General features: G+C 46.5%; 1 protein-coding gene across 1 annotated transcript in view; it reads left to right on the top strand.

The window, feature by feature from the left end:
* Positions 1 to 27580, top strand: part of LOC308226239 (peroxidasin homolog) — a gene marked incomplete at both ends in the record, with an annotated part of 39593 nt that overhangs the window by 2527 nt on the left and 9486 nt on the right. Inside the window, 12 exons of the mRNA XM_080627769.1 lie at positions 7382 to 7453; positions 15241 to 15312; positions 15565 to 15636; positions 17656 to 17727; positions 19255 to 19326; positions 20822 to 20994; positions 22631 to 22748; positions 24315 to 24484; positions 24957 to 25229; positions 25381 to 25497; positions 27013 to 27171; positions 27340 to 27452. Coding sequence (XP_080483895.1) covers positions 7382 to 7453; positions 15241 to 15312; positions 15565 to 15636; positions 17656 to 17727; positions 19255 to 19326; positions 20822 to 20994; positions 22631 to 22748; positions 24315 to 24484; positions 24957 to 25229; positions 25381 to 25497; positions 27013 to 27171; positions 27340 to 27452 — 1483 coding nt within the window. The remainder of the gene's footprint in view (positions 1 to 7381; positions 7454 to 15240; positions 15313 to 15564; positions 15637 to 17655; positions 17728 to 19254; positions 19327 to 20821; positions 20995 to 22630; positions 22749 to 24314; positions 24485 to 24956; positions 25230 to 25380; positions 25498 to 27012; positions 27172 to 27339; positions 27453 to 27580) is intronic.

Genomic DNA, 27580 nt, shown 5'->3' with positions numbered 1-27580 from the left:
CACCCTCTCTCTAGCAATCCTTGGAGAGTGGGGAACTCTTGTAGCCGGCACATGCTGGGCTTCAACAAGCCCTGTTGGCAGGATCCCCTTGGGGCTGCAGCCAGCTGGCATCCCTTGGAGCAGCCCATGGCCTTCCTGGAGCGACGCTGGGGTTGGCATGGAACCAGTTCCAGGATTGATGAGCTGTTATTGGCTCCTCTTTGGTCACCGTTTCCCTCCTCCCTTCCCGATCCCAGCTGGGTGCAGCTGAGGATCTGGCCCAATGTCTGGTTATAGCAATAAACTGTTTATCTCTGGTAATGAAGTTTTATCCCGAGCGGAGAATAGGATGGCAGGAACACGTGTACAGATAAGTAAGCTCTAAAAATTCATGATGTATAACTGCGAACGTAGTTTGGCTGCTGTCTTTTCGACTGGAACATAATTATCCAGATGTGATCTGCTGCTTGCCGCTGGGACTCAAGCAGTTCTTTTAGCCAGCAGCCCTAAGAAGGGAACAGCTGTGTAACATACACCCAGAAAATTCCAATCGGGCTTTAACCTTCAAAGTGATTTGTTCTGCAGTGTGACATCCGAAACAATGAACTCTGCAGTGTGTGGGCATGAGCAGAAGAAATTCATGGAAAGAAGTTCCCCTCTGGCTGGCAGCTAATGGATTGCAACCCAATTATCCATGGCGTTATTCTCCTCTCCGCATTCTGCAGAGCACGTAATGAATGAGGACTTCTAGAGAAGCACAGCTGAGGGCACAAGCAAAGCCAGCGCAGTGTCTGCGATCTGAAATCATTGCTGGCATGAACTGAAGGTGACCCAGTTGTTCACAGACCTGGTTGCTAATGGGGCAGTGGAAGCGCTGCCAGCTTGACAAGTTTTGTTCGCCTTCGTCCTTGTGATGCTTGTTTGGTGGCTGCTTCGTTCCTTTCTCTCTCCCGCAGGTCATTACAATAGCATAGGACACGGAGCAGTCTCTGTCTTAAGGAGCAGAGCTTAGAGAAGGAATCCTATACATTTGCTGGGGTTTTTCTGAGCAAAGGAGTTCTTGGAAATGCTGCTCCCTTTGTGGTCTCTGTCGCGTGTTTTGGGTTAAAGAATGGATTACTCATTTCCTCTGCCTGTGATAATCTTAGATGCAGCCATTAAATGCACACCCACACGTTCTGGATGTGCCAGGTGGGATCTCCACTTCTTTTGCTGTAATATTTGATCCTCATTAAACTTTTCAGAGGTGAAACAAAATCTTCTCTATGTTCTCTTCATAGAAGTCCTTCATTGGCAGGAAGACGCAGAAGGAAGGCATTTAAACCTGTTTTTCTTCCATTCCAGCATCTTTTGATGCAAGCATCCAAACTCTTGTAGCTACCTGCAGGGTTTATAAATCCTGCTTTCGCTGATCTTCACGGGGCTCCATCACCTGGTTCCCACCCGAGTATTTGCATTTTCATTGACCTCAACATATCATTCTCTCCATAGGCATGCCAGGATGTTTTCCCTGTGCACTTTAAGGAGAAGTCAGTGTGTTTTGGTGAAGGAATGTGTGTGTATTCTGGGTAAAGACTCAAATGGTCATGCTCTTAAGAAAGAAAAAAGCTGACACCTAAGGTACATGAGACTTGCTGTTAAAGAAGGCCCTAGCAGTTCATTTCAGCTGCCGTGGTGCTACTGCTGCTTGGACTTCATTGCAAAGCTAAATGCATCTTTATACTTGGAACTTTGCTGTTGCTTCCTTTGGGTCAGAACACACTTCAGGAGGAGGGAACACTGTCTTCATCTGATGTGGGCAATATCTTGAATAGATGGTGCAAAGGAAGTATACATTAGGTTAAGAGGGTCCTGTTCCTTGCTGACATGAATGTCCAAGAATAGACTTAGCTGGTTTGAGTAGGATCAGACCCTGCTCTCCATAGCTGTTGCTAATACAGAATAGCTCAAATAAACTATCTAAGATTGGGTTCAACAGTGTTTTTGTGTGATCTCCCTATTTAAGTGTGTCCAGGGCCAAAACTGTGTTTTGGAGGTGTTCGTTGCTCCTGCCTTCACAAGCAGGAGCTCAAAGGATTCATGTGGCAGTTGATGAAAAGATTCCAGCAGGGATGATGGATCCCTGAAGCAGATCCCTTCTGCCCTGTCACTTCCTTCAGGGCCAGGCTCTCGAGTGTACCTTTGGGACCAGAGTACGTGCATGGAAAAGTGGGATCAAGCCAGATTGGGATGCTGGCAGCTGAATTACTGTTGAGTTCTTGCCCCAGCTGATGCAGAGGGACCCCTTTGACTCTTGTTTGTGTGAGCTGAAATCCTGAAAAGCTGCTCTAGGGAACGCCTGTGGTGGTTCCTTGGTTAAGATCAGGGTGCACATCCCTAAGGCTTCAAAATGTGATCAGTGCGGCAGAGAGCAACAGCCTGTCCTGCAGCGTGTGTGCGCATCTCCTCGCTCTTCAGTGTTTCAACCATGATTGTATCATCTCATTTCCTGGTATTCCATATTTTCCTTCCTCTTCACTCTTTGAACAGTCAAATCTTGACATCCTCAGCTGGAACCCCCCAAAATAGACAAGCCTTGAAAAATAACCCAGCCCTGAGCCTCCCTGCGGTCTCCTCATCTGTGTAGCAGCGATGGCAGTGCTCCGCTGTCCATGTAGGGATTCGATGAAGGCTGTCATTTATTAAAGCCATTTGGGGACTCGTGTGTGACAGGGACATTCCTGAGCTGGGGAGGTGGTGACAGTGAGTCTGGAAGACTTCATTTCCATCTTGGCGAGGCTGTGTTCCCTCCTGCCAGGACTGGAGCTGTTTGGCAGGATGGGAGAACCTGCAGGGCTGACTGCGATGCTCTGTGGATAAGTAAGAGGAATGATCCTCTTTCTGATAAGTGTTCTGAATCTTCTTATATATGGGAAACTTGACTTAAAAATTGTGTTTAAGGTGTCTTTCACATCCTCCCTTTCCCAGAAAACACTGTAGGAACCTCAATGTCTTTGTAAAACCACCTTCACTCTGTGTCTTTGCTGATAATGATGGGGTAGCTGCCGCTTACTCCATCAGTTCTGAGTGAAATGGTCCAGAACTGTCAGCATCGCTGCTGCGCACAACCTTTGGAACACAAAAGATGCTTCAGTGGAACAAACCCTGTAATTTCCATGGAACTGCAGTAAAATACCTCTTGTAGCTAATTATCTGCTTAGTTAACATGGTAATAGATGATTCTGCAAGAGCCTAAATACATTAAACAGAAGTGGAAGTTACTTGTAAAAGCCATTGATTGCTTTATAGAGTAATCACTGATAATTATTTACCACAATGCTTTTAGGACTGATTGTTCTGTAGCAGCTGAGAGAATTAGGAAGATTCAAGTGCCATTCTGTGAAGATGTGTTTCCCCATCCATGTGCAAATTCTGGTGTTCTCAGTAAGCCTCTGCCATGGGGTCTGGAGTTCCCAGGTTTGGAAAAGATGAGTTGTTTCAGTAGCAGATCCTAGATTATCCATGTATTCCAGCCCAGTTTCCTGCCAGTTATGGCTCCGGTGTGCACTCCGTGTGTGAAAGTAGAAGAGGTTCTTAGGGGTAGAATGAGATGAGCTCTTGTGAGGGTGCTGAGGCGCTGGCACAGGGTGCCCAGAGAAGCTGTGGCTGCCCCATCCCTAGCAGTGTTCAAGGCCAGGTTGGACACAGGGGCTTGGAGCAAGCTGCTCCAGTGGAAGGGGTCCCTGCCTGTGGCAGGGGTTGGAACTGGAGGAGCTTTAAGGTCCCTTCCACCTCAAACCACTCTGTGACTCTATGATCTGGGATCCTCTGGCAGCAGCCATCCCATTTGTTCCTGGTGGAGAGGTACCACGTAATCCCAGACTTCCAGCCATGAAACCATGTGTGTGTGTGAGCTAAACCACAAGGCATCTATTTTCATTATTTTCCCCCATTTCACGAATTCCAAGGTGGAAGAAGGAGGGACAGAGGGAGCTCAGCTGCTGGTGCACACAGCAGCTGGAAGGGGCTGGCATAGGGGATGCTGGTCCCTGTATAAAGCACACTTGTTCATGGAAAGAAACCCAAAGTTTCCAGACTGAGTGCCCTGGGAATAGAGAGACACAAGAGTTTCTGTGTAAGAGGGACAAACTCTGTAGGGAATGTGCTCAATCAAACACACGCAAACCAGGAATTTCCCTATGCAGCCCTATGAGGCATTCATTACCAGCTTCAGGCTAAGGCAAAGTCTGGACTAAAAACATTATGAATGAGCCAAAGTATTGTTTGGGGGATTTTAATGCATTGGTACAGAGGAAGATGTGGGTTCTTGTGTCTCTCCAGGGGCTTTGCTGTGTAGGAACATCCACACTGGTGTCTTTTTGCTGCTGTCTTGGGTGCAGGCAGCAGAATGGTCTAGTCCACTTTGCTGCCTCCAGGGCAGGATCCACATACCTAAACCCCATGTGGGTAATGCCCATCTTGCCTGCAGCCTACCTGAGTGTTTTATCAGCCTTACTGTTTAAGGTATTTTAAATGGACCCCATAATCTATAGTGTTAGTTGGTGACTATTTGCCCTTTTCTACATGTAGCCAAGGTCTGATGTAATTACTGTATCTGTGGCTAAACCAGCCATCGCAGTTCTTCTCATTGTCACATTTCCCACACTTCAGATCATTCCGTTTGCTTTCCTCTGGATTCTCTCCAGTTAATTCACATCATTTCTTGAAATGAAGTGCTTGGAGTAGACATGTGCTGTTCCAGTTCCCTTTTTTGTCTGTGGGGAAAGCTGTTGCCTTTGTATGATGGAGGGCAAACTGGAGAGTGAGCTTTCCAAAGGAGTGCAAGCAGCTGGGGTCCAGGGAATCACGTGAAGGTCTCATCTGGAACAGAAAACATGGAAAATCAAGTTATTTCATTAAAATCACAAGCTAAGGTTTATTACCTGCTCCTTGGGGTGGTGTAAGGGAGAAGATCCTGCATGAAACCAGCCCCCTGTTGCTCGCTCAGCAGTGGGAGCTATCAGGAGGCATCTCTCTATCCATGCGCGTCTCAGCAGTAGAAGCACTGCTAAGAGGTGGTCCAGCCAAGCAATAGCCATGATCATTTCCAAGGAGGTATTGGGAATAGTGAGAACTATTGTGGTTTTAGTGAAAACAACCATTAGTAAGAGCAACCCTGAGCTTGTAGCTATGTTCAGAGGTGTTTTCGGTCACCATGCTTTTCACTTGGAAGCCATGTACTTCTGTGTGAATGCTGGCATGTGCAGGGTTGCAGTTATCTCTGTTCATTAAAACAGTCTGATGATTCTCTTCCCCTTGTGCAGCCTGTGACCCAAAGTGGTGGTTTACACTTCACTGCCTGTTTCTTGCTGACTTCCATGAGCATCAACAGCTTCAGCCCTGACCCCTATGTATTGCTTCCATGTATTTGTGGTGTTCCCTGTTACCTGTAGCCAGCTGCTTGGACTAATTACACTGCTCTTTACAGCCCCCTGGGGCAGCGGGGTTGGTGTCTGTGTGTTAGTGTACAAATCAGGTTTGCATTTCTTCACCTTTTTTCCTGGTCTAGTCTTTCCCCATCTCCTTTTAATGAGACCACGGAGAGCAGTCAGCACTTTGTGCTATCCCCTTTGCCAGTGTTTAATTGTATTTGGCTTTATGGTGTCAGCCATTGCCTTGAGAAATCCATGCAGATAGCTTCAAATTCACATCATCAGGGAGAAGGGATGTGCAACACCTTCCAATAAGATGAGCAAGAAATGTGCATTTGGAGCCATGTGTGTAAAGCCAAACGCACCAGAAGATGTCAAGGGTAAAGTTACTGTTAAAAACTGTGATTCCAAAGGGTGATCCTTCGGGACTGCCGTTTGCAGCAGACAAATGGTGCTTGTAAATGACAATTCCAACTCTTTTTTCTAACATACTGAAGCTATGTTCCTTCTGCCCTCTAATTCTTCTCTTTGCTTACCACTAAAAGGGTGCATGGAGACCTCCCCACTTGAGTCTTCTCATTCCTTTGTTCAAAGTTGCACCGTTATAGAAGTGAAGAAGCACAATAGAGTGCATTGCATGATAGCAAAAGGGTAAGAAGGCAGAGATTCAATATTTCAGCACGATTTGCCATGTATTTTCTGCCTAAAACATAAGAAAACTTAGTGAGGAATTGTTTAATATAGAATAAGTAGTTTTGCAAGCTATTAAGCTAAAGAAACATCCCATCTTAACATAAAATCAGATTTACTGACTGTGCATCCTCAAGGGCTTGCTCAAAGGTGTTTCAGTCCCTTTGGATACTCACTGTCAGTTCACTTACAGCTCCCTGCAATTAATTCACCTCTTTCTAATCTTAATTTTATAAAGGCTGTGATTCCTGTTCTAAAATTAGGTGTTGAACCTGTAGCTCTTTGTGGAATTCTTGTTTCAACCTCTGCCTCCAAATGCTCTGTCACTCACCAACAGAATGATGGGCAGTTCAGTGTGTTCATGTGTGATTTCCCCTTAAAGTGAATGCCCTTAAAAGGCTGCCTTAAACCAAGAAATAGCTGTGTGTTCTCTAAATGGGATAGATTAAGCAGGGTAGGAGGGGGGAAAAAAAATCAGCTTCGTTGTTGTGCCTTGGATAGAAACTAGCAGCAAAATCCATTTGTCAGTGTGCTGTGATTTGTTATAATATGCTGAACCGCGCGAGGTGCCAAATCAATGCACGTTCCCTATAGAAGTGTTTCTACTTGGTTAACCAGGTTAAACCACTTAGCTCTTATTTTCTTATCTCATTAGCAATCAAACCCCACTGTTTCAGGGTTCCAAGCTGATGCAGTTACATGGGCAGCCCTTGAAATTTGCCAGAATCCCCTGGACTCCACTTATTCTAATTGAAGTTGGCACACGTTTGAAACGCAGGCAGCGATAAGCTGTGCTGAGTCTTGGAGCACTGTGGAGCAGAATGTGAAATGCTTATTATATGAGGTTATTTGATCAGATTTAACTATTTTAGGGCAAGGATAGTTTTGCTAAGGAGCTAAAAAATGGCTCCATGTGGTGATGTGCATTCCTTTACAAATCAGTATGAGGTGCAAGTGTAACTGCACGTGAACTTGGGGTGCTGAGGTGCAGACCTTGCCTGGTGCTCATGGAAATGATCACTTGAGTCCTTTCAGCCTTTAGTTTTCTATGATATTAATATGAATTCTGTAAATGTCAGCTTGTCCTGGCTGTTGGCTGAGTTTATAGACAAGAGGAGACCCCAGCCACCATCCCCACTGCTGCTCCATTCCCTTCCCCATCTTTGTCTCTGTTTCTCCAGTCCATAGACCTGGCATGACAGCCTCTCCCAGCAGCCCTCCTCCCTTCCTCCCATGGATGATGCTCCTTGCTAAAGGCTTGTTTATATCCCCAGTGCACTGATTGTGTTTTCTGCTTTTAGGGATTTACGGTTCAACCACATCAAGGAGATCCAACCCGGAGCCTTCAGAAGACTGAAGAACCTCAACACGCTGTAAGTTCCTCCCAGTGATCCAGCAGTGGGGATATCCGTTTGTTATTAGTGTCTGTACTGTCCTCTATGATGTCTTAAAGATGGCTTTGGTCCTTTAGTTGTTGCAGCCAAGCTGTGCATATCCAGTTAAAGCTTTTAAATTCTCTCTGTTCTATCCTGGATTGTATTTTTTACCTTTTTTAATTAAATGTGCCTTTTAATTACATTCATTTCTCACAATTAACCTGTCCTTTCAGAAGTCCTGATGCATCCAATTACTGACTGAGGATTTTTGAGCAGGTTTGGCCTTAGGCTAGCTCCTAAACACAGTTCTGGCCTGGGATTAAGGTAGTGGAGGAATGCATTGAAAGCTTCTTCTTTTCCATGGCCTCCTCAAAGGCATGAACCACATGAGTTGCTCTGCATGAGTTTGACTGAAGTGAGAGTGCATCCTTCCAAATGCCATCTTTATCCCTATGCCTTGCCTGAGGATAAATGCCTACACCTACCCTACAACACATAGGAATGGGAGTAGAAAGCAGTTCCTTCAGTGTTGCATCCCAGCCATAGCCAGCACTCTCACATCAGTGTGATGTACTCACAAGTTTTTCACTCTGCTCAAAGGAAAGCCTGGGATCCTTTGCTGCTTCTTGCCACTGCAAGGCTGAGGGTTTGAAGTTAGATATGAGGACATCTGTGCCGTGTAGCCAAGAAGTTGAATACAAACCAGCTCCCAAATTAGAAACAGAAGCTGTGTCAGTGCAGTGCTGTGCTGGATGTAATTGGCCTGTTGGGATTCAGACCTGATTATTCGAGCTGTAGCGTGGTGCTAACAGCTCTAAGATTTCCAGGTTTAAGCTCCAATCTCTTGGTGAGGCAAACCAGCAGCTTGGGAACCCACACTGTATGACAGACATCTGTATCTCTTGGGTTTGTTCATTCATGGTCCCAGATAGTAAGAGAAAAGTCCAGGTTGCTTATTCTATCTGGCCTTGAAAGACCTGAAGTCCCTTATCCTTTAGGGATGACAGTGTTGGAAGAAGGAAGATCTGGGCGATAAGGCATTCAGTCAGTTGTGAGAAGTTGTTGGAAAAGTGGGAATGCAGCAGGACTTTATCATAGAGACCTGTTCGAGAGCTATGGTTTAAAAATCAATATTGGCTAAAGATGCTTCCGTTGTGTGGGTGGGATTGATTGGCCACACTATGACTCCAAAGTGCCCTGATCATGACCCAAGCCCTTGTTCACAGGATGATGAGTGGTCAACTAGTAAACTGATAGAAAACCTTATTGCCAGTGGTGCTGTTCATCCAGAGCACAAGAGCAGCCTAGGTTAGTCTCTGGAACAGCACCACGTGGTACTTCATTATCAAGAATAACAGAGAGAAAGGAGACTTTGGATGGATTTCTGTCATTTGAGATAGGGTGATAAATGTGTCTAAAGTATCTAGAGAGAAAATAGAGCCTGAGTCCATAGGGGTTTACCTTATCACAAAGCTCTGCGGAGGCATCTTGATCTCCAGACCTGCTCTTCCACCCCTGGAGCTCTCTTGAGTCGAGCAGAGGAACTGTTCCAAATTAGGTCATCCCTGTGTGATGCAGACAGATGTTTGGCAGGCAGCTCGGCAGGACCACCAGCACTGCCTCAGCTGGGCCCTAGGGAAAAGCGGGATGCTGGCAGGTCTTCACTGGAGAGATGCTCCACCCGACCTGCTTTGTAGGAGATCCCAGTTCCTGCCCCGGCAGTGCCTTGGTCTAGGCAGGTCCTTGGCATGTGCAAGACTTCTGTCTTTGTGGCTCTGCTTAAAAGCAGATGTAGATACGCAGCTGAGGTGGGGAGACCTGTCTCTCTGTGATGCTCCATGCATTTGTCCCATTCTTTTTGCTTTGTCTCCACATCCTCCTGGATAGGGACATCAGGGACAGCAAGTCCATGAACAGACACTAATGGGAATAGGCATGAATGTACCTCCAAATGTCCCTATCTCATGATTACGGAGAGCCATGAGGATGATCAGGGGAGTGGAGCACCTCCTGTACAAAGACAGGCTGAGAAAGTTGGAGCTGTTCAGCCTGGAGAAGAGAAGGCTGCGTGGAGACCTCAGAGCAGCCTTCCAGTATCTGAAGGGGGGCTACAAGGATGCTGGGGAGGGACTATTCCTTAGGGACTGTAGTGATAGGACAAGGAGTAAATGGTTCAAACTGAAACAGGGGAAGTTTAGATTGGATATAAGGAAGAAATTCTTTACTGTAAGGGTGCTGAGGCACTGGAATGGGTTGCCCAAGGAAGCTGTGAATGCTCCATCCCTGGCAGTGTTCAAGACCAGGTTGGATGAGGCCTTGGGTGACATGGTTTAGTGTGAGGTGTTCCTGCCCATGGCAGGGGGGTTGGAACTGGATGATCTTAAGGTCCTTTCCAACCCTAACTATTCTATGATTCTACGATTCTATGATTCTAAAAGGAATGTTTTGCACAAATGATGGAGCACGCTCTGCTGCTTGCCCTAAATAATGTCCTACAGCCATCACCAGGGCTGGAATACTGAGCTAAGTGAAACTGCTCTAACAAAATGTGGCATTTTTGTATCTGAATTCTGAAAATCAACTGGTTTTGCATTGAAACTTTTCCCTTTAGACGGCACTTTGTATACTTTGTGTTTCCTGGCCTGGCTAGCAAACTGGAAACAGTGATTCTCACACTCGTGGTAGTGAATTCCTATGGGTGAGGAGCTACATAACTGGAGGAGAGAATGTCAGACCTTGCACTCCTGAAGCAAATCTCTCTCCAGGAGTTTATGTTTGTCCAATTCCCACATCAAAACTGACAAGAGCTGAAGAATTTGCTGATGTTTCTACATGGTAAACTCTAGCCTGAGGACTCCTATAGGTCCTTGAGTGATAAAGAGAATAAACCCCTCAAAATCCCTGAGAGACTTGCTGGGAACGTTTGGCCAGGATATTTGAAGTGAGAGGTTTGGAGGACGGAGTCGCTCAGGTTCCACGTGCACAGCTCTGAGCTTGCAGCTTTCTGCCATGGGACTTAAAGAAACGTTCCTTAAGCAAATAAATGCTTCTGAAAGAGCTTGCCTTCCTCCAGTGTTTTGGCCTGGCAGAGGAAGGGCAGCAGGTTTGTGGGGAAGCTTCTGTTCTGTATCTCCTTTTGGGCAGGATGGCTGTGCTATATCCAAGTTTGACAGTTTATAAACCACCCTGATAAGGAAACCTTTGTGGCCTATGTTGGCTGCAGGGAGGTGGGCTGTGAGACTGACAGAAGGGGAGCCTGCCATGAACATCCAGTGGGGCTTTTCAACAGTTCAAACCTTCCTCTGACTCTTTTCTCCTCTTTTCTTTCCCTGGTTTGGGAGATTTGATGAATTACAGAGCACCACTTGAAAATTAGAACCAGGAGCCCTATTTGTCTATGGAAGAGATCCAGTCAATGTGTGCTTCTGGCCGGGGACTCCTGGTACAGCACCACAGGTAGTAACCATTCTCCTAAATGCTGCACCACTGGGAGCTTGCTTTTTGGCTGTCTGCAGTGGTGTGTGCATTGGAGAGGTCCTCTTTGGCTGAAGGCCTTAAGAGTTGTAAGGTTTCGTATCCCTTCCTATTGCCTCTTCTCAGTTCCAGTGCACAGGTTGGTGTCAGGATTTCCTTTGTGTATTTTTAAGCTTTTGATATGTCCCCTTGGTTAAAAAACCAGGGGAGAGGGAGGCAACAAACCCTCTTGTATGCCATTCAGAATGCTCCTCAGCAGCTATTTGGTTGGTGTTTGTCAATGCTTAACCTCATCTCTTAACCCAGTACTAGCTCACAGCAGAAGATGGACCGTGAAAGAGAGCAAACACATTGCAAGCCCATGGTGGGGCATAGCATCTCATTGCTTCCTTCCCAGTTCTTGCTTCTTTAGGTCATCTTTGGGCGGGGATGGATGAGGACACCCCTGTATAACTGTTCCCTTAAGTGTTTCCGTAGGAGGACAGCACCCTGCCACCTCGACCCAAGTGGTAATCATAGTCTCTCTCTGCTTAGGTAAGACTAAAAGGCACTTCTGGTGAGCTCTGCATCTCTCCTTTACATGAGGCGCTGTCTTGAACCTCTAGTACCTCTTGAAAGAGCATGTTCCTGCCAGCAAGGAGGAGATGTCAGAGCCTGCTTGGGTCTCAGAATAAACATTTCTCCCTCAAATATGGGAAATGGCTATTCCAGATCATTCTGTGAACAAGGGCAAATGCACAGCTGAGCATTAAACTCACTTTTCCCCCCCCTTTAAATACACTACATGATGACTTCTATTAATGGTGGGAGGGAAAGAAATAGCTGTTATGTTGCCACGACTGTAGGATGTGGTTTGTCAAAGGGGAAGAGGAACGAGTCGATGGTTTGAGTGTGAATCCTGTACTGTCACATCATTGAATGCAGTCTTCAATACAGAAAACGACTCATTTAATGCAACTTAAGCCTGTGCTTGGCAACCCAGAGAGAGGGTGGGGAAGGCGAAGGGAGAGGCAGCCAGGACATAAAACCTAAAGGCAACTGAATGTAAAATGTTCTCGTAGTGAATCTGGGCCAGATCTCCTGGTGCTTGTGTATCTTAAACCTCTCAGAAGAACTCTGTAGGAATAAAGGCTGTGATTGAGTCCACCTCCTCATTTGGAGCCCAATTCATCAGCTGGCACGAAGGGGAATGCCACATCATTCTGCTAGGAAACCTACTGCTGGTACTTTCAATGGAGCTTGTTTTGCTGCAGGGTATACTTAAGACACGCGTTGATAATGATCTTTCCAGCTTCTGTCTGCCAGAGCTTCTATTCCCAGCAGATTGGGTTAGCAGCAGATCTTAGCTTTGAATCTTCTTTAATGTCAGCAGGAATTTGGGCATTTTTGCTGTTGATTGCACTGGGATCAATACCGAGGTCATGCCAGGATTTTGCACACTTCCTTGCCTGGGGAATTGCACAAGAGTCAAGGAGCAGACAGTTGTGCAGAAGCCACCTCCAGTCTTTTTAGGAGCCAGATGTGCTGTCTTGTCTATGGATTTCTCAGAAAGCAGTGGTTTGGAATATGTGGACTATGCTCGACTTCATAAATTATCTCACTTTTGAGCTTTTTCCAGGACACATCCTTCCATTACAATGGGGAATCCTGAGACAGGAAACAGAGATGGCTTCTTCCATACGCTTTGTAACCTTTAATGGAACAATGAACAAACTGTTAAGTGTCAGACGATGAGATAAGGGGCTTGCATGCTGCATGCCATCTCCGCTTCCAGAATTCATCTTGTTTGGCTTGGATCACTGATTACACCCCCTAGAACTGTCCTCGATAGCCAAGACAACAGAACAAACTAGGTTAAGGCTTTTAAATAGCATCAAAATGCAGTCAGAGAGCATGTTGCAATTTTAAATCCCCCCCTGGACTTCAGTCCTGGTCCAACTGATGGCATTAAAGATAAAGGGTCAGTGATGGAGTCCAGACCATTGCGGTGTGTGGGGCTGTTGGTGTTCCCCTGCCTCCAGGACCTGCTCACCTGGTTGTTGTCTCATGTCCCCAGTGAATCAAGCAGATGATGCCAGTTGCAAAGCAGGAGACAGGTGGGTTCCTATCCCATGGGAATGATGTTGGAACTGGAACCCATCTATCAGCTCATCTTGTGTCCTCAGAAGTGGGGCCAAGGATCAGATAATAGAGAACAAGCTGCCTTCATCCTCCTCTGGCTGAGGATGAAAGCACACTGATAGAGGGCAGGGAAGGAAGCGTGCACGGCTGGTGCCTGTGTTGTCTTTGTCCTGTGGGTAAATAGACCAAAACCCTCTCCAGTGCTGCTCTTGAGCAGTTATTTCCAGTCCTTGGGTGTTCAATCATCAAATAAACCTTTGAGTTGGTGTTGGGGCTGTATTTCCACTCCGCATATCTGGCTGTCAGAGCAGGATCCAGTGTTCCAAGGGCTTGACATCATTCTTCGCATCCTTATGAGTGAAATCGAGTCATTTAACCTCAGTATTGAGCCATCACCTCCAGCTGTGAAGCAACTTTCCAGCAACTCTCTGCCTTAACCTCTTCAAGCTGATTGTCTACAGCCCTGGCAGTGCAGCTAAGTAGTGGTACCCACATCCATGGTAGCAGGAGCTACTCAAGGGAGGATGCTCAAAGCAAGGATACTGAGCTTTTCCTCAAACCTTTATTGCCTTGAATTCCAAAAGCTTCTTTGCACTTGAGTTTCTCACTTGCATTTTAGACCCTTAATGTAATGCTCCCCCTGAGAGCAAACTGGTGTGACTCAGGTGCCTGGCAGTAACTTGTGAAGCTGCCACAACTCATGTGTGTTTCCGACACCTTTTATCTTTGCATCCCTGGGGCATTTGATTTTATCTTCATCATCTTTTCCCACATGTTTTCTTCTGGTTTTCCCCATCTCTTTATCTTTTCTTTCCATCCTTCACCTGCATAAACTGCTCCTCCCAGGAAGGGACCTTTGCTTGCAGTGCCAGAGGCTGGCTGATGCTCTGCCTACCCTATTTTTTCCAGCAAAGTTGGGAAGAAGATTAGGTTTTCCTGCTGGGAAAGCTCTGACCTGTCTTCTCACCTGCTGCCTGGTGGCAGATCATTCCTGAGGAGCACAGCTACCACAAATAGGAGCTTGTAAAGTAGAAAATGCACATCCGATACATGTGTTGAATTTGACCCAATGCTGTAAGCTCTGCTGCTTGCAGAGGGAATAGCAGTTTCTTCTGCAGCACTAGAAAAACAAACCTGTGTAATGCATGGTTGCAGCTCTCCCCTCCATCCACATCTCCAGTTAGGATTCATTAGAGTGAGTGTAGATTGCTCTGAGCTGTTCTGCTATGGGCTCCATGAGCTTATAGCAGCATTGCCGGACCTGAACATCAGTGGGATACCACAGCACAAGACCCACAGGAGTGCAGTTGGGCAGCCACGATGAATAGCTCAATGTCGGATATTCAAGAGCTATTTATAAGTGATTTATTTCATTTTCTCTCTGTTGGGCTTGGCAGTGGTTGCAGCAGAGGGTTTTGTGGTGTTCAGCTGCGTGGTTACTGCTGGTGGTGGTTATTCCAAGGTCGAGCTGTGTTTCTGGTCGTTGGCACCAGCCATCGTTTGCATGCTCCGTCATGGCAACTCTGCATACAAGTCGGAGATGGCTTGCCAATGTGATGTTGTCCATGGGTTTTGGATTGAAATCTGGCACCAGGCTCTTTAAATGAAGGGAGGCTGCCTCTGAAGAGCCTCAGGAGTCAGATCTGGATGTAGTTCTCTTTCATTTGCACATACTTGCACACAAAGTGATTAAAACAAAGCGTTACCATTTTATAACTCCACTGTGAACTGGTATTTGAAGCTGTGTTTGGCCTCTTAGAAAGTGGTTCTGCACACCCCTGCTCACACGTTGTTGAATGCAGCCATGCACCTTCAGAAACTGTTGTGGTTGTACAAGAGCGGCAGCAATGATTTAATATCTCCTTCCCCTCTGATTCCTTTTACCTGTCTTCCTTCTCCTCATCCCTTTCTTGGCCAAAATTGTAACTTTGGGGGGAAAACCACTGTGGTAGAATGTAAAGAGAGGTCTTTGACCATTGGAAGCACTTGGTACCTCTGGGCAAGAAACCCTCTCATTGGCTTAGCTGGCTTGAGCATCCAAACCTTGATCTTCTAACCCCATTTAATGTCAAAGCTGTGTTGCAAGACAGAGGCTCAGGGTTTTCCAGTGGACATCCAGCAGCAGAAATGCCATGAGTCTCACACGTGCTCAACTCACCAGTTGTGGTTTTCTTCCTTGATTTGAACAGGCTGCTGAACAATAATCAGATAAAGCACATTGCGAGAAGATCCTTTGAAGATCTGGAGAACCTGAAATACCTGTGAGTCAGTAACTCAATGATTTCTTCTCCTCTTTGTAATGTAACAACCCATTTCTAATGTTTGCCAGTCAAGGATGTATTTTCTGTGCTTGGAATTTCTGGCTGTTCATGTCACAGCTATGAACCATCACCCTTGAATCCAATCCACAAGCTCTGCTTTGGGTTGAGGTTCATAACTGTTTGGTGTGTCTTTTAAAAGCATAACTGCTGATAAATCAGCCTCATGCTTTTTTCCTTCTCTCCTTTTGAAAGCTACCTGTATAAAAACGAGATTCAGAGCATCCAGCAACATGCCTTCAATGGGCTGCGCTCTCTGGAACAGCTGTAAGTACAAATGAGCCTTGTTTGCTGCTGAACGTGATGTATGTAAGGGCTGATTTACTGGCTCCTTGAACCCATGTGTTGTGTTTCCAGTAGTGGAGAGTATCAGACACTTTGCAAGGTGTAGGATAAAGCTTCTACTGCTTTGTCATCCCGCTTTGCAAGACTGCACTGGCTTAGTCTGAAAACAGCTGGTCCCACTACTGGTTTTGGTTTGTTAATATCGAGGTCTCTCCCTATTGATGTCCCATATGTTTTCTTCCTGACCCTAAAGCTCTGCAGCACAGGAAGAGCCCAGCTGTGCTTCCGATTCCCTTAATGACCACCTTACAGTAGGAGGAAACGGGTCTGTAGGGGTCTACTGACAGCAGAATTGCAAAGAGTATAAGAGGAAAGCTTAATAATAGGTGTGCTACCAACCTTGCATACAGTGTAGTTTTCTCTCGGCCAGCTCAGCAAGGATGCCTGGGAGAAAGCACAGGAAGCAGACACCGGCTCAGCTGTGCTCGAGAGGAGATGATGCTGGCCACGGTGATATTTTGCCAATGAGCATTCCAGACCTGATGTCACAAATGAAACTAAAAAACCCCAGCAAAGCCACAAAACCAACAAACATCCCGCTGCACGGCCCATCTGTTTTCAATCTCAGGCAGGCACTGCTCCAAAGGAATTAACTTTGCTCAAATCCTACCCTGTTTTCCTGCACCCCAAAGCCAGCTTTTCAAGGAAAGCCATAACCCGGCTGATGGACAGTATCAGATGCTTTCCTCAAGGTCCAAAGCAATGACAGCAGATATCTGAGACATATTAGAGCATGTATTTCTCTCCCCACTGTTGCCCTCTGCTGCAGAATCTGAGCCTGTTCTCTGATAGGGGACCATTTATCATTAATCTTTCCATTACAAATCAAACAGCTTAGGCAGTTATTTCTTGGTGCAGTCAGCTACAATAGCAGAATGAGTATTTGTAGGTCCAGGATTAATCACTGTTCACCATGAAATGGATGCCTGTGTAAAATAAAGGGGAAGAGTTTAGGCAATGTTGAAACCTTTCCAGCAACAGTCAATTGTGCCAGTGGAGTCTGAGGTGTTGTGGTGGTGTTGCTCTGCAGACCCCAGGTTTTCTTTGCTGATGGCCTGTGGCAATGCAGAAGGTCTCACAGGCCTCTGGAATAGCAGGTCGTGCTTGAGATTTTGGTGGCATTAAACCCATTAACCCCTATTAGCAAGAATTGGGCTGTTCATGTTAATGTGCCTTTTAGATCCCAGTGTTCCACTGGGTGCTGACTGCACCATCTCCATCTTTGGAGGCTGTGCCTGCCCTCTGCAGAAACAGAAGAGCCCAGTGGCAGCTGTTTCAAGGTGTTTCTGCTCTTGCTGGGCGGGTGCATGTGCTGGGAGCTCCTATTAGAATCACAGACATGAAGGGTGGAAGACACCTTGGGATGTCTCCAGTCCCACCTTCAGGCACAAGCAGGACCAGTTTCCAAGTTGTATCAAGCTGTTCAGGGCCTTTTTCTACAGCTTAATTATCAGCAAACTCATGATCCCGCTCGGAAATATTGCAATTCCTAGACTGGGAACAAGAGCCTTGTAGTAAGGCTGTTTCTTGCTCCCTGATAATCCAAGGATGTGTTGGGGAATGCCAAGGCGTTCCCATACGGTGCTCAGATGGGAGCAGCTGCAGCTGGCAGTCCATGGGCAGGTGATTCATCCTGACCCTTAGCAGTGCAACAGGCAATTCAGCGTGATGGTGATGGTCTTAGGCTTCAGGGAAGAGCAAATCCATCCTCCTTTTGTGTGTGGTTTAGTTTCTTAAGAGAGAGTAAATAATTGTCAGGAAAGGGAAAAGCCCGTGCTGGTTCTGTGTTTGTATGTGGAAAATGGAGATGCTAAAGTGGATGCTGGCTTCTCGACATCTGCACTGAGAGGTATGGTGAGCAGTTGGTGGATGACCTGGAAAGATCTTCCGTCTTTTAACCTGCAATCTGTAAACCTGCCCCTTGTGATTTCTGTGTGACAGGTACCTGCATTTCAACAACCTGGAAAGCCTGGAGTCGGAGACTTTTAGTGACCTGCCTAAACTTGAAAGGCTGTAAGTAAAGATGGAACCTTCCTTGTGAATAAGGAGTTGAGGAGAAGAGGGAAAACCATTCTTTTTGTATAACAGTTTTGGTAGTGTGAAGTGTGATCTTTAAAATGGAGGGGAAATCCTTGAAGAAGGAGATTTAATGTACTTGCCAAGGAGAGTGTTATAAGAGATTATGAAGGGAATTTCCCATGTTATGTTCACATTTCCACCTAAGCAGGGGTAAATCTGCAGAAAGCCCTACAGCTGCCCAAGCCAACTGAACCGTTACTCTGACCATAAGGTCAACATGAGTCACTGTTGGGCAGTGTACAAGAAAAAGGGGGTGGAAAAGGGGAAGTCTAACAAGAAAAGCACGCATCCTGCTTGAAAGCAGTTAGAGAACAAGGTCCTGTGTCTTCTGCTCCCAGGATTGCTTCTGGCAGAAGCTCATCTGGTGTTTCCCACTCCGTGGTGGAACCAACAGACCCTTGTTTGCTGTGTGGAAATGTGCGTTATATCCATAAATGCTAGGGAACTAAAATCATGGGATGCAAACACCCTCAGGAAAGCTGAGGCCTGGATCAGCACACCATGGCTGACCTCAGTCGCTGTATTGGATCCAACAACAATTCTGCATTTAAATTTCAGAGGAGGGTTTGTCAGCATCCAAGCTGGGCAAGTAGGCTGAGCTTGGGTGTGTGTGTGGGTATGCAGACACCGGAACACGAGCTGTACTGCCCTTGTATCTCTTTCTTGTTCCACCATCTACTAAAATTGCTTCCTAACTTTAATCAATGGTCTCTTAGAAGATGTAGATGTCACCAGCATAACTAAGTTTCCTGCTTCATTAAGGGAATGGAGAGTTGATTATCCCATCTTGGTCCCCACTTACGTATTTTAGTGCAATCAAGGGTTTTTAGTAAGAACTAGGGAGGCTTAACCTGTGTGCTAAGACTCTGGCAATGACAGTTTGCCTCAGCTTTGTTCACAGATAAGCTCAGCTTGGGCTGCTGTTGTCTGAATTAGATTTACTCATGGAATCGGGTTATTAAGTACACTGAGTGTAGGGCATGAGCTGTCTGGAGCCTTATTTCAATGGCTGCCCTTGTAGAATTGCCATCTCCTCTTCAGGGGGAGAAAGAGAAGGTCCCATCTAAACTGGAGCTGATCCAGGCACAGAAAGCATAGGGTGGGTCCAGTCCATGGGGATTTTGTGCCCTTTCTCCTCCCTTTGCAGAGCATGAAGTGGATTAACTTTCAGGTTCCAGCCTAAACCTGTTACATCACATCTTGAGTCACCGTTTCCAATCCACACCCGCTCTCACTTTGGTGTAATGCATTTTGCTCCCGAATGAACGCAATCCCTATAGCTCAAGGAAAGAAACACAGTACATTTAAAAACTCCACTTTGATGGAGCATTTGTATTTCAACCCAGTTTTTCTTTTGAGGTTTTCTATTATTTGCATGTCAAGTGAGTTTTGACCTGGGATGTTGTTATCGGCATGGTGCAAATACTGAATCATGTTTTGGCCTGGCTTTTCCAATTGCAGATTCTTGCACAACAACAAGATTTCCAGGATTCATCCAGGGACATTCTCTCAACTGGAATCCCTCAAGCGGCTGTAAGTGGAAAATATTGCCTGCAAAGAGCAATTGTTTATCTTTGATTGGGTGGCCAAGACCTGGGGAAAAATGTGCCTGCTTGGCAAAGCTTTTAATTGTTGCACCTCTAAGGCCAGTGCTAAGTTTATAAAACAGTTTTGACTGGACCTGAGAGCTCATTTAACCAGTTAGTAGTTTGTTGAAGCTAGTGCCTAACTATAATCTAACTATAATTCGCTTGCAGCTCAACAATGCCACAGGAAGGAACATGCCTGGAAAGTCCTCACAACAATTTGAACACATAAAGCATCCTTCAACACTGTAGAGAGTCCAGGTCTTAGATACGACCTTGATCATGTCTTCAGTATCTAAGATGGAAGGAAAAATCAGTCATAAAAGAAAAGGCTTTCTTTCTAGAGGTGATAATACTCAGAGGGGTGCCAATATGCATGATTCTTCTCCTGTGCAGGAGTGCTGGTGTGTTATTCCACATAACCTGGCTGTCTCTTAAGCTCACTTCTTGCTTAAACCCCCCAGAGCTTTGCTCCATTTGTCTTTTATGATCTCTGGAAATAAAATGATGCATTTTTTGGGGAAAAAAAGCAAAACCTAAAGAATTCTGGTGTTCTGCCATGACTTTCAACTGAAAGAAAATAATGCTTCCCACTGCAGCCTGCTGTGATTTCTGCAAGCAGGTAAAAGGCTTCGCTTTAGCAGGGAATAACTTGTGAAATGGTGCCTGTATGTGTCAAAGAAAAAGGTGGGGTGTGTATAAAATGCTCTATTGTGGCCTCGTGTGAAATCTCACATTCTCAAATGTTTGTCCCTGAAAACATTAGACCTTTTTTCCGTGTTTGTTTTCCAATGGCCCAGGCCCATCTACTGTAAAACTGTCAGTCGGGAAGGAGGAATAAACTAATCCCCTGATAGTCTTTTATTTGTCCTTGTGCATAGCACTGTAAATAGGAATGAAGTGAGTGGAGGGAGAAATGTGGGTGCATTGGGAGGTCACTGGTCTCCATTCAGCACGGTTCAGGCCTGTGTTGCAATAATAAAAGCACTTAGAGTTGTGCGGAAATGCTACAACCTCAAGCATCTGGTCACAGGAAGAGATTGATCCCATGCTCGCTAGAATCAAGGGGGAGGTTTTTGGAGCTAAAAGAGAATGGAAAGCTCCAACAGAGGCAGTGTTATGTACTGTTCTTATAGAACTTAGTTACGGTTTAAATCTCCATCCTGAGGGAAAACCCAACATTTAGTGTGTCTCTGCCTGAAATTAAGCCAAAAATGTGTAACCAGAATGATTTGCATTTGAAAATGATGGGTAGCGTTGGTGTTTAATGCAATCCTTCCGACTTGGTTAAACATTGTGGGAATGATATATCTCAAAGTTTCATCCAGGATATAACCAAAAGAAGGGAAAATCCTCCAAGCCCTCCATTCTGGAAGCCTGTTCCCTCCCGTGTCCTGGAGGAGGAAGCTATGAAATGAAGCACCTTTCCCTTGGTCCCACAGGCGGCTGGACTCCAACGCCTTGCTCTGTGACTGTGACCTGATGTGGCTGGCCGAGCTGCTGAAGGACTACGCGGAGCAGGGCAGCAGCATCCAGACTGCAGCTACATGCGAGGCACCCCGCGAGCTGCACGGCCGCTCCATCATCACCCTGACAGCCCAGGAGTTCAACTGCGGTGAGCTGGAGCTGGGGTTTGGTCTGGGAATGGCTTTTTCCATCCCTTTTTCTCCCTCTTCCCTGCGCTGGCATCCTGCTTTTGCCTTCTTTTTACTGCTGAAATGGGGAAGTCACACAGCTTATCAGGATAACGCCAACAGTTGTGCAGTGGTTGAAGGCAGCTCTGTTTTAGCGTGCTTCTTGATGTTTTTTGGGTAGAATAGGGCCAGTAAAGGACCTGCTGTTGTCGGTGGCTAAACCAGCAACCAGAAGTGTCTCTAACAGGATGAACAGAGGGGCAATGCTGGGAGAACTGTAATGGCTGGAAGCACAACTGAACAACTAAGCAAATGCATCATAGATAGGTAGCTGGATGCTTTGTGTGAATGTGGTGGTGCATTGAGTTTGCTAAGCTGTTGTTCTGTCAATTTAGCTAATTGCTTATGGAAAGATGCCAGCTTGAAATGAAAGGGTTTGTTCTGAAGAATTCCAAAGTTAAATCTTTCATACAGAAAAAGAACTCTGATGTTCAAGCACAAGCATCAGTGCAGGATGGCACAAGCATTGTTCACTGATACTTCATTGCTGGTAGAGTCAGGCTGAGATGTTCCCACTCACCCAGGCCAGCTGTTAGCATCCCTCCTGGATGTGCCAGTCCAGCTGTGTGCTTGGCCGTGTTATGAGCCAGATGTATGAGATCAGCTCTCCCTTGAATTCAGCTTTTCTCCTATGATTTTATTATTTCTCTTTAAATCTTGACCATTTCATAGCTTAATTTGGGGCACCACCATGCAAACAAATGGACTGGCACAAATGGGCCTGTGGCCTCGAGAGGGGAATAAGAAGGGTTTAGAGAAAGCAGCTGGGGACACATGCAGTGGGTACAAATGGATGTGCCACACCATGAGCTGTCCCCAGTATACACCCGGTGCCACGGTACAGCTGTTAATGTAAATTTGCTCTGCTTTAGGCCTGGGTACACAGTGGGATGTATGTGTGTCAAATCAGCCAGAGCACCTGGTGGGAAGATTTTGCTGGCATTGGGCATTTTACACTGGTATTGTGCCAGCTGGGAAAGACAAATGATGCATAATTCAGCGTAATGGTGCAGGCAGCCGATATCTGAGTCAGTCCGAAGCCTGCTGCCATCGAGTTAACCCACTGCTTTTTAGCAGATGTGGAGCAAATCTGCCCTGGATCAGCATTTTGTACCCTGGGGCTGTGATGGGTTTGGTCCCACACTGGTGCTGCTAGTGGGGATAAATTAATTTCGTGAATAATCCACCTGGTTTTCCTGGTGATCAGACAGGTTATTAGATGAGTAAGTATTGTGCTGCATCAAGATCAAGTGCTCCAGACTGTGCACATGAACTCCTTCATGTTCTAGCACATCCCTTAAAGGTTTAGCTTGTTTAGTGCTGGAGAATATCTCCAAGTGGAGCACACAGTGAAAGGCTTGGCTGAGTAGGAATCAGTTGATGAACTGGGCATGTAAAGAATAAAGCCCTGGGGTGGCTCTGAGCAGATGCTGCTGTTCCAAGGGCTGTGCTGGTGCCTGCTTGCTTGGGGGGCTGCAGGATGGGTGTTGTGTCAATGGGGCTGGAGGTGATTTTGTGCTGCTTTGGACTGGGTTGTGTTAAAACGGTGTTTTACAGAGAGGCCTCGAATAACCTCAGAGCCCCACGATGTCGACGTCCTCTTGGGAAACACAGTTTATTTCACCTGCAGGGCAGAAGGCAACCCAAAGCCTGCCATTATTTGGCTGCACAACAAGTAAGTCGCACACAGGGAGCCCTGGGGTAGCAAATGGTTTCAAGCACCGAGTTCTTCAGTGACTGGTTGTAATTACAAAAGCTGTTTCATGCAACATTAAAAACAGAAAGAGAAATGGATGTTCCATGGCTTGTATTTACCTTTCTTTTAACAGCATTCTCTGATGACCACATAATCCAAGTGGTGTTTTATCTGTATTTGAGGTATTTCTTCTGCATTTGTGATGGATTCCAAGAGCTTAGAGCATTCCCATAAACATACCCTGCAGGCTGAAAGGAATTGACTTTTGATCAGGAAAAGAAAACATTAGTATTTCATGTTGCTCTGAGCTACCATGCCATTCCCTAACTCCTGAAATGCTCCTGGTCTCTAGGTTTGTCTCACTAAAGGCCTAACATGCTGGGAGAAAGGCTTTTATTTCCAAAGGAAAAATCACTGTTCTCCACCGAAAGACCCTGCAAAGCAGTGTATTGATTATCACCCTATACAGCAACACTAAAACCCAACTGGCTGTGCTAAATGCCAAGAGGGTTTCTGGGAAGTGCAGAGCAATTAAATACTCTGTGCTCAAGCAGTTGCCCACTGCGGAAGCAAAGTTACGCTGCTGCTTTACAAGCTCCTTGGTTGTGGGAGCCTGAACAGGGCTCGGTTGTTAATAACCATGATCAATGTTTGCTTCTTCAACTAACTCCCCACCAGGCAGAGCTTCAGCACAGAGCAAAAGTTTATGGCTGAGTTAAGTCCCTCTGGAAGGAAGGTTTTGTTAAGGAAATGCTGGCAGGCTCCCAAAGACAGCATTGGAAGAGGGGTAATGATAATAAATGTTCCGCAAGCGAGATATGACTAGGGTAAGGAGGCATCGGGGGAATTAAATAAATGCCCAGCAAGCATATTAGTTTGCATAGTGAATTCAGCCTTTGTCCTACGGGGAGAGAGGTCTCTTCTCCCTTTTCAATCATCTGCAGCCATCCAAGATTCCTTCACAACGGGACAAATGGGAGGCAGCAGTGGGACCTTGTGCTGTGGGCTGGGATCCAGGAGTCGCAGGTCATTGTAGAAAGAAGGAAGATGTTTCACAGCTTTCAGGTTGGGTTGGTGCCCAAGATGTGTTGGGGTCCCGTGGTGACTTAGAGCTTTTTGTCCCCCCGCCCCGAGGCCTTTAGAGCTCATTCAAATAGAAATGGCTGCACACAATAATATTAACTCATTATTGTATTTGCACTTAGTCAGTAATGAGAACAAGCTTTCTGGGCCTACATGCCCTGACAATAGCAACGCTGCTTTCGCATGGGAACACTCTGCTCTCCTGATGGGCTGTAAATGTCGTGTGTAATCAGTGGTGAGAGAAAAAGTAGCTCACCCCGGGCGTAAGTCAGAGCTGGAGCTGCAGTTCAGTGCTGTAAATCAGAACTCTTGCTATAAATCCCATGATTTCTCAGAATAGCTCCAAGGAACAGCAGCTTACTGCAACGCATGCAGGGCCCCTCAACTCCCTCAGCAGCTCAGGGGGAGACCGAAAAGAGTCTTCACTCCTTTCAGATTTTGCCTTTTCTGGCTCTTTTTCAGTAACGAGATTGACATGAAAGATGACAACCGCCTGAACCTGTTACAAGATGGTACCTTGATGATCCAGAATACCAAGGAGTCAGACAAAGGCGTCTACCAGTGCATGGCCAAGAATGTAGCTGGGGAGGTCAAGACGCAAGAAGTTGTGCTGCGCTATTTTGGCACCCCATGTAATTGAGCCTTGTGCAACCCTTGAAGGTCCAGCTCGGGTTGGGAGCTAAGTCAGAGTCAGTCCCAGTTTTGTATGGGCCAAGACGTTGTGGTGTGCTGGGGAAGAGAGTGGATAGCAGCATAGTGTGGTCTGAGCCTTAGGGATCCTTCATGGAAGTGGGGAGCTGAGATTTAGAGGTTGAAGGTGCTTTGGGGCTAGGGAGGGAGATTGGGGTGAATTCTGCAGCACAGAGGTATCAAGGGAGAAGGGGACACCGTGGGGATGTTCCAGCACTCTTAGTGCCTGGGAGGGAGGACATGGTAGGAAAGAGTAGCACTTCTTGACTTCGGGACCTGCTCAGAGCAAGGAGGCAGAGGTCAGGGAAGAGCTGGATGACTTCTCGCGGGGTTGCATGAGGAGTCCAATCAATTTCTGCCCGTAACTGATCAGCACCAGAGCTCCTGGTTTCTGAAGCTCCCGTTTCCTTCCAGCCAAGCCCACTTTTGTGATCCAGCCGCAGAACACTGAAGTGCTGATCGGGGAAAGCGTCACCTTGGAGTGTGGGGTCTCCGGGCACCCAAACCCTCGCATCAGCTGGACCCTGGGCACGGGGTCTCCTTTGCCGCAGGATTCCCGCTTTGCCATCACCAGCTCTGGAGGCCTCTTCATTCAGAACGTCACCTTCTCAGACCAGGGGCAGTACAACTGCAATGCCAGCAACACCGAGGGATCCATCCAGGCCACAGCAAGGATCATAGTGCAAGGTGAGGTTCCCAAACTGACATTTCTGGGATGCAGTGTTTGGTCAGGGGGTGTATCTAAACCCTGTGACTGGTTCTGCTCCCATGAACTGAGAATTAACCCAACCTTGCTGCCTGAGATTTTCCTGCTTCCAATCATTTCTTTCCCCTCCAGATTCTCCCAGGTTTCTCCTCATTCCCAGTGATCAGACAGTAACTGAGGGACAAAGTGTGGATTTCCCCTGCTCTGCTGAGGGTCACCCTCCACCTGTGATTGCCTGGACGAGGGCAGGTACTGCTCATTTGACTCATGCTTTCTTTCTCTCCCGAGCCATCATCCATGGTGAGAACAGCGGAGCTGATGGTCCAGGGTGATGACTTGCAGTGGTGGCACAGGACGGATGATGATCAGCACAGACCTAGTCAGCTAGGAGGTGGGCGGTGGATCACCAAGGATGATGTTAAGCACTGAGGTGTTTGACACACTAAATCATCGTGTCAGAAGGAAGGAGTGTGCTGGTTTTCATCAGCATGAAACCTATGGAAAGCCTCAAACTTCCTCCTGTGGTGGTTTCCTACCTCCTTTCAAGAGGCTCCAAGTCAGCGGGTATCCACTTGTACCAGCTTTCCATCACTGCATTGATTTGCTCCTCTTGGGGAGCACTGTTCACTGCTGACACCCCTCTGAGGTTTCTTTTAGCTCTGGAAAATCCACTTTGGGCCAGCAGGTAGTGGTGAACTTCTGAAGTCCCAGATGATTGTCAGCACTGGCTCTACTGAACTGATCCCATCCAACACTTTCTGGGACAGAAGCCAGCAATGCTTGGCCCAGAGGCCCTCCAACTTTTCCTTATGCTTTGCAAGCCATAATTAATGGTTTATACTGTGGAGAATTCATGGCTATTGTATTCCAGCTTCCACAGCAATAGCCCTGACATGCAGTTAAGAAAGACCAACTGAGATTCTCCTCCATCAGCATGTTCTCCATCTCCTTTAACCTTATTTCCTCTACTGCCCAGATATTAGAAGGTATCTCTTAGAGATGTGGCAAGCACAGTGTCAAGAAGGAAAGTTAGTAACTGCTTTATAACCAGGTTTGCTAGGCCACTCAGTGATTCAAGGTCAACCAGGCTGTACAGTGCTTTCACAGAGGGCATGCTAAGATCAAGGCAAGAGGAGGACAAGCGATGGAGCATTGCTCATCTCCAAGCCACTTTTGACAGTGTGGGGAGGATTCAGATTCCTTTGGGTATTTGGTATGAATAAATAAAGCCCTTATTTGGAGGAAAATGGAATATTAAAACCAGTAAAGTCACTAAACTGGGAAGTTCTGATCATTTTGTTTGGGTTTGGGAAAGCATTTCAATTTTCAACTTTTTCTCCATAAATAGAGGAAATATCAGAACAACATAGTTTCCAAACCAAAGCAAATCAAAATAATGAATTAAAAAAGAAGACAATGCTCAATGTTTCTGTTTATTTGATTAAACAGCTAGTTTGGATAATGGACCACAGATTTGCTATCCATCTGGGGTCATTAGATCTGCAGTTTGCACTAAGAAAAGGCTTAGGAGGAAAGGAAAAGGGTACTAGCTTCTTTCCAGTTGCTTAGGCAAGACAACAAAGTCATGATCCTAGGTGCAGGAAAAGCAGCATCTGTCCTGTGCCTCACTTAGCAAGACGCAGGTGGTGTCTTCAGGGTGATTGATGGCATGTTGGGAAGGGAATGAGTTTTTAGCTGTCACACAGATACCTCCAGTGATGGGAATAGAAACTCATGGACAACGTGCACTGCTTCTCTGACCAGGTGGGCCACTGCCGAGTGACCGGAGGCACAGCATCCTCTCCACGGGTACCCTGCGGGTGATGAGGGTGGCTCTGCACGACCAAGGCCAGTACGAGTGCCATGCCATCAGTGCCATCGGCGTCAGGACCCTCGCAGTACAGCTGTCAGTGACACCCCGAGGTAACCCGTGAGGGAAGAAGGGCTGAATGTGTGTCATTCATTGAATGCTACAGAAAAACAACACTATCTGACAGGGAACTGACCTGTGTCCTATGGGATGGGATTTTGCTTTTGCCTGGTGCAGATGTTTACCCATGAGAGATCTGACGTTTTTCCCCATGTTCACAGTGATACCCGTGTTCCTCCATCCCCCCCAGGATGTGATGGCAGAGACAGGCCAGGATGTGTCCATTGCCTGTGCTGCTCAAGGAGATCCACGTCCCACCATAACCTGGGTGAAGGTAAGAGATGGTACCGTGTACTCCACAGCCACTGGGAAGCATGCTGGCTCCTGAATGGGGGATTAAATACCTCTGCCAGCTCAACTAGTTAGATCGGTTCATGCAATACACATGGAATAAATTGTGTT

Source organism: Psittacula echo (assembly GCF_963264785.1).
Source record: "Psittacula echo genome assembly, chromosome: 12".
In the NCBI taxonomy this organism is placed as follows: domain Eukaryota; kingdom Metazoa; phylum Chordata; class Aves; order Psittaciformes; family Psittacidae; genus Psittacula; species Psittacula echo.
Note: the sequence above shows the minus strand (reverse complement) of the source record. Positions and strands in the feature narration are given on the sequence as shown.